Source organism: Octopus sinensis, linkage group LG1 (genome assembly GCF_006345805.1).
Source record: "Octopus sinensis linkage group LG1, ASM634580v1, whole genome shotgun sequence".
In the NCBI taxonomy this organism is placed as follows: domain Eukaryota; kingdom Metazoa; phylum Mollusca; class Cephalopoda; order Octopoda; family Octopodidae; genus Octopus; species Octopus sinensis.
The window spans coordinates 38871996-38890231 of NC_042997.1; the positions used below are offsets into that span (position 1 = coordinate 38871996).

General features: G+C 38.5%; 1 protein-coding gene across 5 annotated transcripts in view; it reads left to right on the forward strand.

The window, feature by feature from the left end:
* LOC115219158 (calcitonin gene-related peptide type 1 receptor) overlaps positions 1–18236 on the forward strand; it is a 320899-nt gene that overhangs the window by 169982 nt on the left and 132681 nt on the right. For 4 of the 5 annotated variants that reach the window (XM_036499309.1, XM_036499348.1, XM_036499267.1 and 1 more), the window contains one exon: positions 359–457. The exons of the other annotated variant lie outside the window; for it this stretch is intronic. In XM_036499309.1, coding sequence (XP_036355202.1) covers positions 359–457 — 99 coding nt within the window. The remainder of the gene's footprint in view (positions 1–358; positions 458–18236) is intronic. 5 annotated transcript variants of the gene reach the window in all.

Here is an 18236-nt window from a genome sequence, read left to right on the forward strand (position 1 = left end):
TTGGTAGACGGAAACTGAAAGAAGCCTGTCGTATATATATATATATATGTGTATGTGTGTGTGTGTTTGTCCCCCTAGCATTGCTTGACAACCGATGCTGGTGTGTTTATGTCCCCGTTACTTAGCGGTTCGGCAAAAGAAACCGATAGAATAAGTACTGGGCTTACAAAAAGAATAAGTCCCGGGGTCGATTTGCTCGATTAAAGGCGGTGCTCCAGCATGGCCGCAGTCAAATGACTGAAACAAGTAAAAGAGTAAAAGAGAGAGTAACTAGTTTCTATATTTGCTGCCCATCTTGTATTTCCCACATTGAAAATTATGTCCTTGTGCTTACTTTAGAAATAATTATTATTTTCAGGTGGTAACTTCTGCGAAAGTACATTTGATGGATACCTTTGCTGGAACCCAACAAAGGCAGGAGAACGTGTTTCCCAGCCATGTCCTCTCAACCACGCAGGTAAAAACGATTATTTTTTTTTTCATCTCTATTTTTGTTAAACTATTTTTAGCTCCATAACGATTGTTTTAATACAATGAAATGCATGAAAATGTCAAGGATGTAATTTATATCTTAACACAACTTCACTAATACCGGAAATAACAGAGAGGTACAAATAGAATTTCTTCACTGAATGACAGTGTCTGTAAAAAGTCAGTTCCTCTCTTGTCTGATAAATTATCAATGTTTGTAATTGTGTGAAGGATGGTATTCTATAGCCCTTTCATAATTAACATAGCATTAACATATTTAATGCAAGCAACATTATAATAACATGGTAAAGAGAGCAAACATTGGTTATTATTAGATATTTTCATTTTACGACAACCACTGGAAACAACTCCGAACATGTTTTGGCTTCATTATGAATTTCACCAATCGCACTTACCAAAGTCATGATAGGAGGATCCCTTAAGGAATGTACTAGACTGTTTGGTAGAATGTTTATACACTAAACACTAAATAATTCTGATGCGCTTTCTGCTTGAAAAACAATATTAGCCAATGACAAATATGTTCATTGAAACTTCAGTTCTCTCCCCTTTCAACCTAAATAACCTTACACTTTGTTGTGCCTATAAATATATATTTCTTTATTGCCCACAAGGGGTTAAACATAGAGGGGACAAACAAGGACAGACAAACGGATTAAGTCGATTACATCGACTCCAGTGCGTAACTGGTACGAAATTCCGCCGAGGTCGACTTTGCCTTTCATCCTTTCGGGATCGATTAAATAAGTACCAGTTACGCACTGGGGTCGATATAATCGACTTAATCCGTTTGTCTGTCCTTATTTGTCCTCTCTGTGTTTAGCCCCTTGTGGGTAGTAAAGAAATAGGTATTTCGTCTGCCGTTACGTTCTGAGTTCAAATTCCACCCAGGTCGACTATGCCTTTCATCCTTTTGGGGTCGATTAAATAAGTACCAGTTGAGTACTGGGGTCGACGTAATCGACTACCCCACTACCCAAAATTTAAGGCCTTGTGCCTATAGTAGCAAGGATTGTTGTTGTTCAGTAGTCTTATTTTTATCACGTGCTTTCACTGCATTACCAAGCTCAGCTCTGTGTGCCTTGGGTATCTGCTGTGGTTTGTCGTTGTGCTCTTATTTTCACTGTATTGAAAATGCTTTACGTTGGATGTGCGCGATGCCTAATAGTGTTATTTTCTGTATGTTATATACATTCGTAAGACCAGGTGTTTTTTGTTATGTATTTGTCTGAATGTTTTTTAATCATACCTAATGCACCTATTATAATAGGAATTGTTTGTTTTTAAGTTCCACATTCGAGTTGCCTCTATTGCCAGATCTTTGTATTTTGAAAGTTTCTCTGTTTCTTTTAGAGATACATTGTCATTGGTTGGTATTGATACATCGATTAGAAAGCATTTTCTTTCTTTATGATCTCTGATAATTATATTCGGTCTATCTACCTTGATTTCTCAATCTGTGTATATTGGCATATCCCAGAATATGGTTGCTTTGTCATTTTCTGAGACCCTTTCTAGAGTGTGCCTATACCATCTATTTTCTGTTGTCATTCCATAGTGTTACCATAGCTTCCAATGTATGTTGCTCCCAACTCTGTCATGTCTATAAATATGTTCCTTCTTAGCCAGGACTGGGCAGCCAGTGACAATATTGTTTATTGTTTCTTCTCCATCACCACATATTCTACAGTTACTTGTAGTTGTTTTTTTTTTCCATTATGTGTTTTTGGAGATCTCTGGTGGGGATACTTTGATCTTAAAAATCCAGAATCTGCCTTGGGTCCTGAACTTCTCAGCCACTGTTGGGATTTTATTTTGCCTATTTCTTTTCTGTTTTCCCAATATTTAGTGCGTAAGGGCTTTCCTTACCATCGTTTTATCTTGATACTTTGTTGTTCTAGTTTTAGTCTGCATTTCAGCTTTTTTTGTAGCTTTTGTTATTTCTTTTTTTCTCTTCGTAGTTGTCAGGTATCATGACTTCTTTCTTGTATTTTTCAGCTTACTAAAAGACAAAAAAACAGTTTCCTTCGTTTTTCTCGTGTTTTGAGGCTATTTGTACATGTTTTCGTTGCTTCTGAATTAAGTATTTCTGTAATCCTATGATGGATATTTTATAATAATTTTCTATCTGTAAAAGGCCTCTACCACCTTCAATTCGTTGTATATAAAACCTTTCTATGTCAGATCTTGAGTGGTGCATCCTACATTTTGTCATTATTTTGCTTGCTTTCCTGTTTAATTTGGTTAGTTCATTTAGAGTCCAATTAAGGATAGTGTAGCTACAACTTATAACTGGGACGGCTAGAGTGTTGATACCTATTATCTTGTTTTCGCATTGAGCTCTGTTATAAGTATTAATCTAACTCGCCTATAATATTACTTCATTATCTTCTCTTTCACTTGTGTGTGTTGTATCGTATCTAACTCATTGATTCCTAAATATCTGTATGTCTGGCTTTGATCTAACTCTCTTATTTGATTCGCTTTATCTAATGTGATATTGTTACTCTTAACTAGTTTTCCCCTTTTCAAAGTTGCTTTAGCACCTTTTTCCAAGCCAAATTTTTATTTCTTTGGTATATCCATGCTCTGTCTATAGTAACGTTTCCAGCTGTTTGCAGCATACAGATTTAGATCATCCCTATACAAGAGATGGTTAATTTTTTTTAGCGTAGCAGTTGTATCCACATCCAGTTCTGTTTAGCATGTCAAATAAAGGTGTCAAGAGAGCGTGTTTCCCTGGAATATCACTCTTCTAATGGCTTTAGTTTTTTATGAATCCCTCTTGTCTGGAGCTGTAACGCTGTTTGCCATTTATTCATAAAATGTTTTTTTTTTAATATTTGCCATTTATTCATAAAATGCTTTTTTTAATATTTTATGATTATTGGTGTTACCTTGTTTATGGCTAGTGCTACCAGAATCCATATGTGTGGAGAATACTGTCAAAAGTCCTTTGATAATTGATCCAAGCCATGCTTAGTCCCTTCTTTTTCTTTCGGCTGTCTTCAGTTATGCATCAATAAATGATCTTTACAGCCATATGAGGCCTTGGAGCACCCCTTCTGCTCTTCTGGAAACAGGTTGTTTTCTTCCAGATGTTTACCCATTCTCTTCGATATTATTGAAATGAAGGCTTTGTAAATTGTTGGAAGACAAATTATCGGTCTGTAGTTTTGTGGGTTTGCCGTTTCAGTGGATTTAGGAATTAGGATAGTTTTCCCTTCTGTGAGCCATTCGGGCGTTGTCTCTGACTCTACTAGTATCTCGTTGCATTTCAAGGCCATCCTTTTATGTACGCGTGTTTGATATTTTAACCAGAAATTGGGGATCTTGTCATACCCGGGTGCCTTCCAGTTGCTTAGTTTTTTCAGTGCCTGGGTGACTCCTTCCGCTGTTATAGAAGTCCAGAGTTGTTCAGGTGCTGTGTTTGTTATGTTTATAGATCTTTTCTGAGGTTGTTCCTTCGCTGCCCATATCTCTTTCCAGAATTCTTCCACTTCTTCTGCTGTTGGTGCTGCATTGATCTCTATTTTATTTTTGCCAAATTCTTGAAAGAATCTTTTTGGATTGGTGTTGAACTGTTTGCTTTGTTCAAAGAATCGTTGGCGTTTCTCATACCGGTGGATTCTTTATGCTTTGGAAAGGATATCTTGCTTTAGCTGTTCTTTTACCTCTGGTATACCTTGTACTGTAATTCTGTATTTCCATAGTATTTTTCTTCTCTTCTTGTTGCTTAGTAGTGCTGTTTGCCTACTAATTTCGCTAAGGGTTGACAGATCCTTACTTTTATTTTCTATATTTTTCTCGATACTATTTTTCCTCAGAGTTTGTTTAGATTGTGATACTCCTGTTTGGATGGGTTTGAGGGTGTATCTAGCTTCTGTTTTTAGCCACAGAAACTGTTCAATATATTATATCATTTAACCCGGTCATATTGACATTTGTTTCTGCTGCTATTAGTTCCGACGTCCAGGTTTATGTTATTTATTATTGATGCTGTCTTATCAACTTTAATTTTTGGGAGGTGCAATCGGTGGTCCATACTGAGATCTGTGGCTTTTAATTATTTGATTATACTCATTTTTAGAGCGTTTCTAGTTATTCCAGGTTTGTTCTGCATTCCTTCCCGTTTATATTTTTGTCTTCGATGTTCTGGTTTGGTGCATTTTGCTCATGATCAGGCATGCCTACGCTTTGAATTTGTTGTCTTTCGCTGCTTACTTCGTTTTTGTTGCACAGTTACACCTGTCTACGTATTTTACAGTCCTAGTGCTTATGACATTATTTGGCATTGTTCTGTGGTCACTATCTACGTTTTCCTGGTGTATTTTACCTTTAATGTTCTATAACAATTTCTGATTTTATTTTTAGAATATATCTCCTTATGTTGGCTAGTTTGTTAGAGTTCATCGATATATCCAAATCTAGGTTATTTTCCTTCACAGTTTTACATGTATACACTGTTGTTTTCGTTCTGTGGGTAGAGCACTGATGTGGAATAAGGGTGTAGGATAGAAAAATATTTTCTCGTGTCCATTTATGCTTTTTTGATTTTATTTTCGGGACGTGAAGAATAACGTCCGGCCATTATTTTGATGGTCATCACTTTCGTAGAGTACCGGTCCGTTCATTTCTGGTTTTAAATAGTTTTGCACGTGTAATTTTTCGTACATTTTTTGTGTAATAATTTTAAAATACGCATTTCCTGTTTGTTATCCTTCGGTTGAATAATACGGGTATTATGTATTTTCGTTTTTCAGTCTGTGTGTGTGTGTGTGCGCGCGCGTGATGGTTGGGGACGGAGACAGTTTGTTGTTGAGTTGAGCTGTAATGTTTTGAGCGAGTTTACACGTGTTGTGCAAGTTACAATCATTTCATTTGGAAAATAGAGATAAATTTTAATGAGTATTACTTACTCCAACACTTTGTCAGATATTTTAGGTTCCGTTTGTTATTTTATTCCCGATATTTTGGGGATAGATTTTGGAGCAGTGTTTTAGCGCTCTCACGTGTTAAACGTCCCCGGTGTCTTCTTTATTTTTATTATTATTATTATTATATGTTTGACTTTTACTTTATATTTGTACAAGTTGGCTCCAAGTCTCACTCAGAGACCTCAAGAGACAACAGGTTGGAAGTTCGTGATGTTGTTATGCCTAGTGTGCCATATATTTGGTTTTGTATTTAGTGTTGTACTAGTGAATGTCTAAAAAAAAAACGAAAGTTACGTTTGTTTTAAAACTTGAGATTACATAGAAAGTATTTTGCGTAGGATATGAGCAGTTCCCATGAGCACTATCTTTTGAATTTCTGCCATTTTGGGGTTTCCTGGCATCTGAGTTAGGTAGCGATCAGCCCCTTTTGCTATCATTCCCTATGACAACAGGTATTGTTTTAGTCTTTAGGCTCCACATTTTGCTGATTTCTATTTCAAGATCTTTATATTTGCACAGTTTTTGGTAGGTAGGCATTGATCTTGAGCTGCTATGATAAACCCTTCTGTTTCAGATTTTAAGCCAGAGGCCATTAGCCATTGATGGGTCAGGGCTTTGTCAACATCTGCATTATTCGCTCTCTTTGAGTATTTGCCATAGAGAGGTTTTTCTTGACATTTATCATTCAGAATATCTAAGGCAGCAGTTTTAGCACGGGTTTTCATGCGTTTAGCTTTTTCTGTGCTTGTTTCTTGTATGTCTATTATTATTATTGTTATTATTATTGTTATTATTATTATTATTATTATTATTATTACTATTATTATTATTATCATCATCATCATCATCATCATTATTATTATTATTAAGGCGGTGAGCTGACAGAATTGACTTTGAACTCAGACTGCAAAAACAAACAAAATGCAAGTTTCAATTCCAATTTCTTTTAATCTTTTAGGTAGCATCTTGAGTGAATAATTCTTGTCTTGGTTTTTTTCACAATTTCCTCAGTTCTCTGATTAGATCCTGATATTTTTCAATTTGTTTTTCAACTTCTTTGGTATCGACTCTACTCTCATAAAGAATTGCAAAATCTATGATCTTACACTATTTATTTAGTCCTCCATAATCACGTCTGACATTCTTGCCTCAATAGTATGGTCAGTTTTTTATGGCGAAGTCTCACAAGATCTTGTAATTCTCGTTTTATATCACAGCCTCTGGTTTGTGTTCGTACTATTTTTCTGTTGTTTTGGCTATACACCCGGCTAACATCCCCATGCATGTTTTTGCCTCCACAGTCATATCTGCACCTATATTCCTTTTGTGTTAGTATATGGCACTCACTCAAAACGTGATTGATACTCTTGTCTCTTTTTCTGCAGATTCTACATTCGCTGTCTTACTGAGCTTTGTCGATCTTTGCCATTATCAGATTTGTTCTACGGGCTTGTTCCTGGGAAGTTATAATTAGCGTTTCTGTTTCTCGTTTCAAGTTCCCATCCTATTTCTTTACTGCCCACAACGGGCTAAACACAGAGGGGACAGACAAGGACAGACAAACGGATTAAGTCGATTATATCGACCCCAAAAGGATGAAAGGTAAAGTCGACCTCGGCTGAATTTGAACTCAAAACGTAACGGCAGACGAAATACAGCTACGCATTTCGCCCGGCGTGCTAACGATTCTGCCAACTCGCCTTCAAGTTCTTGTCCGTCAACCACCGCCAGCGATCTTAACTTCCAATATTCTCGATTTGTCGCATGAATTGGCTTTGCAGCTCCATTTCGTACTATTTGTTCATTCTGTTTGCCTTCTTTTTCTCTTTGTATTCTCTGACTGTTTCAGTCAATTTTTGGGTATCTCTCGCTCCAGAAAGTATCCTTTCTTTACTCTACACAGCATAATTTTTCAGACCAAGTCTCGCAGTACCAGCAGTGATTCGCGCGTTTATTAATTCTCTACCACGTTCCCTTCTTGGTAGATAGAGTTGGTCGGTATTTCTTTTAGGAAATAAAGGCGGCGAGCTGGCAGAAACGTTAGCACACTGGGCGAAATGTGTAGCCGTTATTTCGTCTGTCTTTACGTTCTGAGTTCAAATTTCGCCCACGTCAACTTTGCCTTTCATTCTTTCGGGATCGATAAATTAAGTACCAGTTGCATTCTGGGGTCGATCTAATCGACTAGACCCCTCCCTAAAAATTTCGGGCTTTGTGCCTAGAGTAGAAATTATTATTATTGTTGTTGTTGTTGTTAAGGCGGTGAGCTGGCAGAATCGTTAGCACACCGGGAGAAATGCTTAGTGGTATTTCGTTCGTTTTCACGTTCTGACTTCAAATTCCGCCGAGGTTGACTTTGCCTTTTATCCTTTCGGAGTCGATAAAATTATTACCTTATACCTACAGTAGAAAGGATTATTATTATTATTATTATTATTATTATTATTATTATTATTATTATTGAGTGAGCGAGCACAGCATGCCATCAAAGTGACACTGGGGTAAAATATACGAAGCCCAATATACCCATCATGACTACCCGTCTGATAAGGGTACACCGGGCACATGCATCACAAACATATGTGCGCGACATGGTGATCCCATATCAAGATAAACAACACATGACCTTGCAGGTGGGCCCAGTTAGAATTTTCTTCAGGTTGAGTAGCCCATCCCGCTCAAAAGGTCCCTGAATAAGGGTTGTTTAAGGATGTTGAAAGAACCACCCATGTTTCCAGAGGTGAATTATTCAAACCCCAAAGAATCCCTCTCAACACATGGATATGATGCTCCCCCACTACTTCTGCTCGTGATCAGAGATGCACATATCGTCAGCCACTAAGGGACATGCTCAACTGGTTAAGGTCAAACAACTGACAAGCAAATCTGTGGTATTGAGCAGAATATTTGCTGTAGCCCATCTTTTATACAAAGACAAAACAATGTACATGATAACACTTCCAATCAGTTAAGATCAGAAGCCATGAGAGCCACTGCCTGGTACTGCTTCAGAGCATAATTATTATTATTATCATTATTATTATTATTATTATTATTATTATTATTATCATTATCATTTTTATTGTCATCATCGTCGTTGTTGTAGTCACCATCACTACTGTGATCTTTACAGTACTTTAACCAAGAACTGGGGAATCGATCATTTCATAACGGTTGCCAGCGGCTAGAATTCTTAATTGGTGTTTATAAATCCTTTACTTTCCTAGATATGTTGAGTTATGCTTGAGGCGTTAAGGCATTCTGCATCATTAAGTCACATGTTTATTGTGTATCCTTATTTTGTATCTTAAGCATAATGTTACATCTTATTCGATATATATCTTCTAATATGCTTGAAATCATATCTGTGCTGCGTAAAATGCTTCATAACATGTTATATATGTATTATTTAATGATGTCCCAGAAGAAATGTTCACGATTGTTTCAAATAGATACTGTTCATTAAAAAAGTGCACACGTATTTCAAAATCTCTTATCGGAATGCATTTGAAAGGATCCTTTGTAGTAATCTATATTTCATGTCCATATTCACTTCCTCTTTCATCATTAATATTGGAGTCGTTTGTTTTTCTTATTCATATTCTATGCTGCCTATCTATTTTGCTGTGCAAAAGATAGATTTTACTTCTTTTCCTCGTTTCTGCATAATATATTATCTTTCCACCGATTTCCATAGATCTGCATGTAACTTATTCTAGTGACTATGTTCACTCCTTGAATTTAGATAAGGCACACTGTATCAATGTGTTTCATAAAAAGGGAGCTAAAGAGGTTGATGACAGGAAAGCCATCCCGTCAAAAAACAGTGCCTCAGAATTGTAGAAAACTGTTTTAAGAGGGGAAATGGTTTTGAAATATAATATGCATATATAAGGCGCAGGAGTGGCTGTGTGGAAAGTAGCTTGCTAACCAACCACATGGTTCCGGGTTCAGTCCCACTGCGTGGCACTTGGGCAAGGGTCTTCTGCTATAGCCCCGGGCCGACCAATGCCTTGTGAGTGGATTTGGTAGACGGAAACTGAAAGAAGCCTGTCGTATATATGTATATATATATAAGTGTGTGTGTATATGTTTGTGTGTGTGTGTTTGTCCCCCTAGCATTGCTTGACAACCGATGCTGGTGTGTTTACGTCCCCGTACATTAGCGGTTCGGCAAAAAGAGACCGATAGAATAAGTACTGGGCTTACAAAGAATAAGTCCCGGGGTCGATTTGCTCGACTAAAGGCGGTGCTCCAGCATGGCCGCAGTCAAAATGACTGAAACAAGTAAAAGAGTAAAAGAGTATAGATGTGTATGCAGCGTGCACAGTGTCTTCTACTATAGGCTCAGATCGAACAAAGCCTTATCAGTGGATTTGATGAACGGAAACTGAGAGAAGCCCGTCGTATATGTGTGTGTCTTTTCGTCTGTGCTTGTCCCCCATCACCGCTTGACAACTGATGCTAGTATGTTTATGTCCCTGTAACTTAGAAGTTCGAGAAAAGAGATCCGATAGAATAATATCAGGCTTTAAAAAAAAAGGACTGGGGTCGATTCATTCTACTAAACAATTCACCAAAGTGCTGCCCCAGCATGGCCGCAGTCTAATAACTGAAACAAGTAAAAGTTAAAAGATATATAGATATAATGATACAAGAATGGTTGCGGAACCCTAATGGCCCATGAGATCAACGCTGGGGCCCTCATCGCGAATTCTCTCGCCTCTCAGTTTTTGTATTTCAGTTCAACCGCTTTCATTTTCCAAGGATTCTGTCTCTTTCTGTGACCACCCACGTGTTGGACCAAGCAGACAGCTTTTCATCAGAACACTAAATATTGTCTGCTCCAGAGTTGTTGCTGAGGACAAGAAATTTCTGATATAGAATTACTTGTTTTATGCATTGTATGTCAATGTAGAATTACAAGAAAACTGATAAAGTTGGTTGGCATCCTTTCTGTCTCGGGAGACAATGGAGTTGCGCATGAAGTAGTCTAGTCCGGCTTTTATATTTCATGTCCTGATACATTTCCTGCTGTGGCTGTGTAGTCCTATCCTGGACAAACACTCCCTCTGGCAGGTACCGCAAATGTAGCGAAGACTGTTCCTGGCTGGTTGTAGTGCCATAGTCTCTTGTTTACGTTTCTTCCTTTCTTTTCATTTCTCATCTCTCTCTCTCTGTCACTCCTTTGTATTCCCTCTTTTTACGGTACGTCGCCATTCTCCACGGTTGCCGGCAACTGCTTCCCAACCGCTAATATTGATGTTGCAGGCCTTCATGTCCCTTTTGCAAACATCCTTGAAAACTGATAAAGTAAAACTGATAAAGTAAAACATAAACATAGTAAGTCACAAACAAAGCTTCACACATCATGAAACCTGAAAAAATTACACCTTAGATATATACATGAATTACAGTAAAATACATCCAAATATATTTACATACGAAGAGCATGACATAACGCTATTATGTCTCTCTTTACTATTTACTATTTCACTTGTTTCAGTCATTTGACTGCGGCCATGCTGGAGCACCGCCTTTAATCGAGCAACTCGACCCCGGGACTTATTCTTTTGTAAGCCCAGTACTTATTCTATCGGTCTCTTTTTGCCGAACCGCTAATTGACGGGGACGTAAACACACCAGCATCGGTTGTCAAGCAATGCTAGGGGGACAAACACAGCCACACAAACATACACACACATATATATATATACATATATACGACGGGCTTCTTTCAGTTTCCGTCTACCAAATCCACTCACAAGGCTTTGGTCGCCCCGAGACTATAGTAGAAGACACTTGCTCTAGGTGCCACGCAGTGGGACTGAACCCGGAACCATGTGGTTGGTAAACAAGCTGCTTACCACACAGCCACTCCTGCGCCTATGTCATTTAATTTTAACAAAATTATGAAAGTCAACGCGTCATATAATGATGGCTTCGATCACATGAGGAAAAGAAGGTTTGAAAACCAGTCTTGAACAGTTACAGAGCTTTCATGTTTCTAAATTTCATAGCAACATAATTGGTATTCCTTCTGACAGCTATATATTATGAAAAAGAAGGTTGAGAAATTCTGTTGGATAGTTAGCTCAACGTTAACGTCAACTATACCGTGAACAGACTATCACAATTAGTGCCTGTTGAAAGATGCTACCATCAATATTATATTCACAAATCGTGGAGGCGCAATGGCCTAGTGGTTAGGGCAGCAGACTCGCGGTCATAGGATCGCGGTTTCGATTCCCAGACCGGGCGTTGTGAGTGTTTATTGAGCGAAAACACCTAAAGCTCCACGAGGCTCCGGCAGGGGATGGTGGTGATCCCTGCTGTACTCTTTCACCACAACTTTCTCTCACTCTTACTTCCTGTTTCTGTTGTACCTGTATTTCAAAGGGCCGGCCTTGTCACTCTCTGTGTCACGCTGAATATCCCCGAGAACTACGTTAAGGGTACACGTGTCTGTGGAGTGCTCAGCCACTTACACGTTAATTTCACGAGCAGGCTGTTCCGTTGATTCGGATCAACCGGGACCCTCGTCGTCGTAACCGACGGAGTGCTTCCAAAACAAAATTCACAAATCAACCCGATAGCTTCTATAATTCTGTGAAAGTTCAGGCTAAACACTCAGTAGCGTTTCTTGAGATATGTTAATTATTGTACCACGATTCCTTGGTATCTGAACATCACTCCTCTCACAGTCAACTGGTAGCTGACCGTTGCGCGAAATGAAATGAAATTTAACAAACTGAGCTACTGAGACATCTCTATTATGTGCACCTATCATGTTGATAGAGAGATTAATTTTTTTTGTCTACAAATATAGTTTTCTTTGAAGCATATTATCAACTTATCGACAAGTTGACCCTTTGGGACAACTGCCAGTTTTTCCCAAATCACCAAAAATAAGAGTGCGACTCCATCTATGTCGTTAGTGTTACCTTCTGAGATCCTGTAATTAACGATCGACAGCCACAAATACAAATCTGTGAAACGTGCATTATCTCATACCTTCATCTTTTGCTGCTTTCAGAAACTCTGACACTTGATTCTTTGCCAATATTGCATACTGACTGCTATTACAGCAAGGTTGAGTAGAGGATCAGAAGTAGAATGAGCAGTTATGCCACCTATGAACAAAACTGCAGTCATTCTATATGAAATCACTTGAGTGAGTGACTTTGTTGCCATAATTAGGTGGATCAAAAACAGTTTTGCTTGTTCCAAAAAAAAAGCATCAAGGAAAACTGTTTATCCTGAGCCAGATTTCACTAATCGCTTGATCCTTGTATCCTCCTCAACCTGAGATCCTCTTCAACCATGGAATGACTTCACCTATGTTTGGTAAAAGGGAAATTCTGGTTATGAATTCTTCAACTATGTTGTGCTTGATATATTCTGTCTTTTGTTATGTTCTTGTGATTATATCAAAGTGGAGGAGGATTGAAGGATAAAGGCACAAAGACAATTATAGCAAAGCGACTACTAATTTTGCTTGGAGAATGCGAAACATCATTTTCCAGTTTACTATTCCAATCTGTATGTTCTTCTAAGAGGCGCCTTCTCTGGTGATTTTTACTTTTTACTGCACTCACATGCCAAGCAATTGTTTTAAGGGTCTAAAATGAGGCTGAATCACATATATATTGTGCAGGAACTCGCTGAGATTCAAAAAGGCTTTTTCAAATTCCCCATTTCAAATTATGTAAACATGTATAACATTTCCAGAAAAAGCTAGTACACGAGTTCAAATAACACTAATGTAGAAAAATACTTCTTTCATTTTTTTTTTCATATTTAAAAGCGTATATTATATCGTATTTACCTAAATATGTCTACCAGTACCTAGTGCTGTAACGAGAGATGAATATAATTCACATAAAATATATGGACAGTATATAAAATTTCTTCATTTAAAAATCAAATCTTCGAAAAGTTAATATGCAATTTCAAATACTATGAAAGATATTTTTAAAAACCACTTATCGTTTTCATTGTTGTAGTTTTAAATAAATATATTTGTCTGAAATATTCAACTATACTCCATTACAAGTTTCAGTCTCTCCTCATTGTGTCTGTTTTCTTCTGTTGTGATGTTCGACATTATTCTGCTTTTCAACATTAATGAAGCCGAAAGTATATTTTCATTGTGAGTAGATTGTTTCCATCAATAATTGTGAATTTTATCAAGAATTTTAGCCCTTTATTCCAGATATATAGGCAGACCACTTTCTATTAACACTTGCTGTTTTAACTTTTTGGTATTTTTCTGTATCTATTTCTATTGTCTTGTAGTGCTTCGGTTTTCTGTGTACAGTTACTTCTGTCGTATTATATGCATTGTGTCTTAAGGGCTCATTCAACATCAGTGTGATCGTTACTCCTGTGTTGTTTACATTGAGTTGAGCGTGGTCAACGGGTTCTGTCATGAATGAGTTTTACTGAGCTTTTATTCCGTTGGTTTCCGGAAACATTTTCTATTATATGATAGGCTCTCTTTTCTTTATTTTCAGGGGAGATTATTTGTAATAGTTGTCCTGTTTCTGCTTCTGAGATTTTTTATCGTTTACAATGAGTTTACGTGTATGCTCTCATGTATCTAATTTCAGTTTTTATGTTAAATCGCTTTTTCCTCTTCTTTTCTATGCCTTGAATACCTACTTTACGGTTCTTTTTGTCTGGTTTTGAGACAGCATTCACCCGGGGTGAATTGAGCTGGCTTCATTCATCTCTCACAAACGCTGACCAGGCCTGACGATTTGAGGCTAACAACCGCGTGATCTCCAACCACTCCATATTCTAGCGGCGAACGCCGTAGACATGGGGGCCTAGGTTGGGTTCCACATCAGCCTTGACTGTCATCAGCCAGGTTTTCCGGTGTCTTGGGAATAGGAAGTTCTCTAGAGGTCCCCAGCCGCAAGTATATCCCTGTTGGGAGAACGTCTTATTTGCCGTAGATTTTCCCCAGACGCTGGGACAGGACGGATTGAAGCCGCCGGTTGCCGGATCAGACGCTTCTGTTCACCAGAGTCCCGTTGGGCGGGTGCGGCCCTGATACCGCTGGGTGTCAGAACAATCTGCCTTGGGTGGCCCTACCAGAAACCGAAGTCTCCGACGGCATAGCTCTGACACTCCCGTTTCACCCCCTTACCACGATGAGGAGGGGTTGGACTTTAGGGGGTGTGGTGGACTTTACGGTTCTAGCGTGTCTGCATAGTATTGTTATTAGACTCATCTCTCTTTCTACGTATCTGTTAGTTTTTCTACACAGCGGTGTCAGCAGAGAACATTGGTTCTGTACTTGGCGTAGCTGAGTGGTAAGAAGTTTGCTTCTTAACCACATGGTTCAGGGTTCAATCCCACTGTGTGACGCTTTCGGAAAATGTCTTCTACCATAGCTCAGGCCGACAAAAGCCTTGTGAGTGGATTTGGTAGATGGAAGCTGAAAGAAGCCTACCGTATATGTGTGTGTGTGTGTGTGTGTGTGTGTGAATACTTTTTATCGTCTACTTAGGAGGGATAGACAAGCGTTCAAAACTCTTTACAGAATCCTAAGACTGGCTGGAGGTGGAAGAAGGGGTCTTTAGGCCGGAGGTCTGATCCAAATGCTTTCAACAGAATGGGCTCCATTGAAAGTACCCAGAGACCAGGAGGCCGTGTTAAACCGAGAGACATATTTAGCCGCCACTCGTGTAAATCACGACGAGTGCAAAGAAATACCACGAGGCATTTCACCTGACTCTCTGAGGGCACAGCTAATTGACCACTATTGTCGTTGTGATTGTAATGTAAATTCAGGCCACCCGTGGTATACCAAACATACCTAGAGGAGTAAACCTCAATGATAAAAAATCCCAGCCTTGAATTACAGAAGGTTGGTATGCGGTTGATGTAAAACTTCGACAAACTGATTCATATAGGCGCAGGAGTAGCTGTGTGGTAAGTAGCTTGCTTACCAACCACATGGTTCCGGGTTCAGTCCCACTGCGTGGCACCTTGGGCAAGTGTCTTCTACTATAGTCTCGGGCCGACCAAAGCCTTGTGAGTGGATTTGGTAGACGGAAACTGAAAGAAGCCCGTCGTATATATGTATATATATATATATATATATTATATATATACACATATATATATATATATATATATATATAATATATATATATATATATATATGCGTGTGTGTGTTTGTGTGTCTGTGTTTGTCCCCCTAGCATTGCTTGACAACCGATGCTGGTGTGTTTATGTCCCCGTTACTTAGCGGTTCGGCAAAAGAGACCGATAGAATAAGTACTGGGCTTACAAAACAATAAGTCTCGGGTTCGAGTTGATCGATTAAATGCGATGCTCCAGCATGGCCGCAGTCAAATGACTGAAAGAAGTAAAAGAGTAAAGAGTATTGAATACACGCAATTTCTGTTTCACCGAAGGAGATCCTGTTTCTACTAATGAAGAGTATGCAATGGGGAGTATGCAATCCCTGTCAGTATTAAGCTATTGAAAGGCCAAAGTAGGCCCAGATTGGAACTCGCCCATAATAATAATAAATAAATTACCAAAGTCAAGCAAATTACTGATTGCAAGACTAGGTGCAACGCGGAAAATAATTATTTCAGATATATCATACCTCCGCGGATTATAGAACTATGCTACATACTCTAATATGCAGTGGCAAATCGTGTGGTGAGCAGTGTTGTACAATCTACTCTTTTTCTGCGCACCACTATAGTCACGAGCAAAGTGGACTCAGTCAGACAGCGACAGTTGTACCTATCATTTGTGATGTACACCCAAGCATAGTGCTTCAGATTAATGTAGCTATTGATGATGTATGTCATTGATTTATTTTGATATATTATATGTAACTCTTAACCTTTTTTATTCCTATTTCTTTACTACCCACAAGGGGCTAAACACAGAGAGGACAAACAAGGACAAACAAACGGATTAAGTCGATTATATCGACACCAGTGCGTAACTGGTACTTAATTTATCAACCTCGAAACGATGAAAGGCAAAGTCGACCTTGGCGAAATTTGAACTCAGAACTTGCTGGCAGACGAAATAGGGCTACGCATTTCGCCTGGCGTGCTAACGTTTCTGCCAGCTCGCCGCCTTAACCTTTTGGTATACCGTGTCGTTGTTATATTATGTGGTTATGCATAGTATTGTATTGCATTTGATGTTTTCTAGTGATGCTGGTGCTTGGAAGCTGCTACTACTTTGTTATTTTGAGCCATTTTTCTAAACACATGTATCTAGGTTGGAATAATTATACAGCTGTTTTTTGGTAAATAGAAAGATGTGAGTGCGACGCCATCTCCATATGAGATTGTGTATATATTTCAACGGTGGCTGGGAAAGTCCCGAAACAATACGTTGAAACGAGTGATTCTTGTAGCATCGGGAAATTGGAAATTCTGGAAGCGTTTTTGTACACTACATAGGCTTGAAATCCTGACAGATAATTTTCTAGCAATTTGTGTTTTTCTTAGGGAGTGGATTATTTATTGCTACTTAAAAACCTATGTATTATCTATGTTAGGCTTATGAGATCTTGTGGGGATCTGGAGGAGATAATTCATGTAGAGCTTCTGTCTTAGAACTCGACCTGCAAAAATTAATAGCAAAAATGTCCTTCAAAGTTCATAGCGTCTCAATAAATGGTCAATGAATACGGTTCGTATAACTGTTTAACTGTCCCCGTTCCTGTTATTTCATGAAAGCAATATATTTGTGCTAAAAAGTATTAATTTCACTTAACTGGTTGGCCTGGATTCTAACATACTATGCTCGATTTTTCATTTTTATTATTGTACTTATTTTACTGGAACATTCTCCTTTTCTTTACAAAACGCCTTCTTTTACCATCCATGTCATGATTCAGTTCAGAACAATACTTTTTGTTACCATCCCCATACAAGACAAAACATCTCCAGAATTGAGTCACCCCAGAGGGCACTCACTAAACGAATTGAAGGCATGGCTGCTCTCGATTATTGGGATCGCCTTAAAGCCTTGAAACTTTACTCCCTCCAGCGTCGCCGTGAGCGGTACATCATTTGTACGATGTGGAGAATATACCGCGGACTGCCCAAACGACCTGAACATTAGCTTCAAGGTTCACCCAAGACTGGGACCACGGGCCATACGTCCCCTGCCCAATTCAAGATCACAACATACATGTACACTGCAACATAATTTCTTTTCCTCAACAGGCCCTGCCCTATTTAACATTGTCCCGAGGGAGATCAAAGAGGAAAAGGATCCCATCAACTTTAAACGGAGTCTGGATAAATTCCTTCAAAGAATACCAGATAAGCCACCCATAATTGGATACAACTCACCCAACAAGAACTCACTACTTGAACAAAACTTGACTTAAACAGGATTCGAATAATCCTATCAGGTGGTGCTATTAAGTTAGACATGGCCTGGACCAATCTTTGGTCGAAACATATCTAAGTTATCTAAGTTATAGCTGATATAATCGGATGTGCATACACATGTTTCTGTGTTAGAATTAATGGTGTATTATAACCACTCTGCTTTTCTTTCGCTTGGTTACTATTTTTCTAGATATTAACCGTTCGGAAGCCTCCCTTGTCAATGCCTTAACAAACACTTTTAACTTCATTTTCAATTTTTGCTTTCGGATTATACTTTACCTTTCTTGACAGATTCTGGCTCTTTTCATAGTTTTCTGTCATTTCAACATCTATATTATTTTTATCAGAACTTGTTTTGTACATTCGCAACTTTTCCATTCTTCGAGAAGCATATTGTGTTCAGTTGCACTACGGCTCA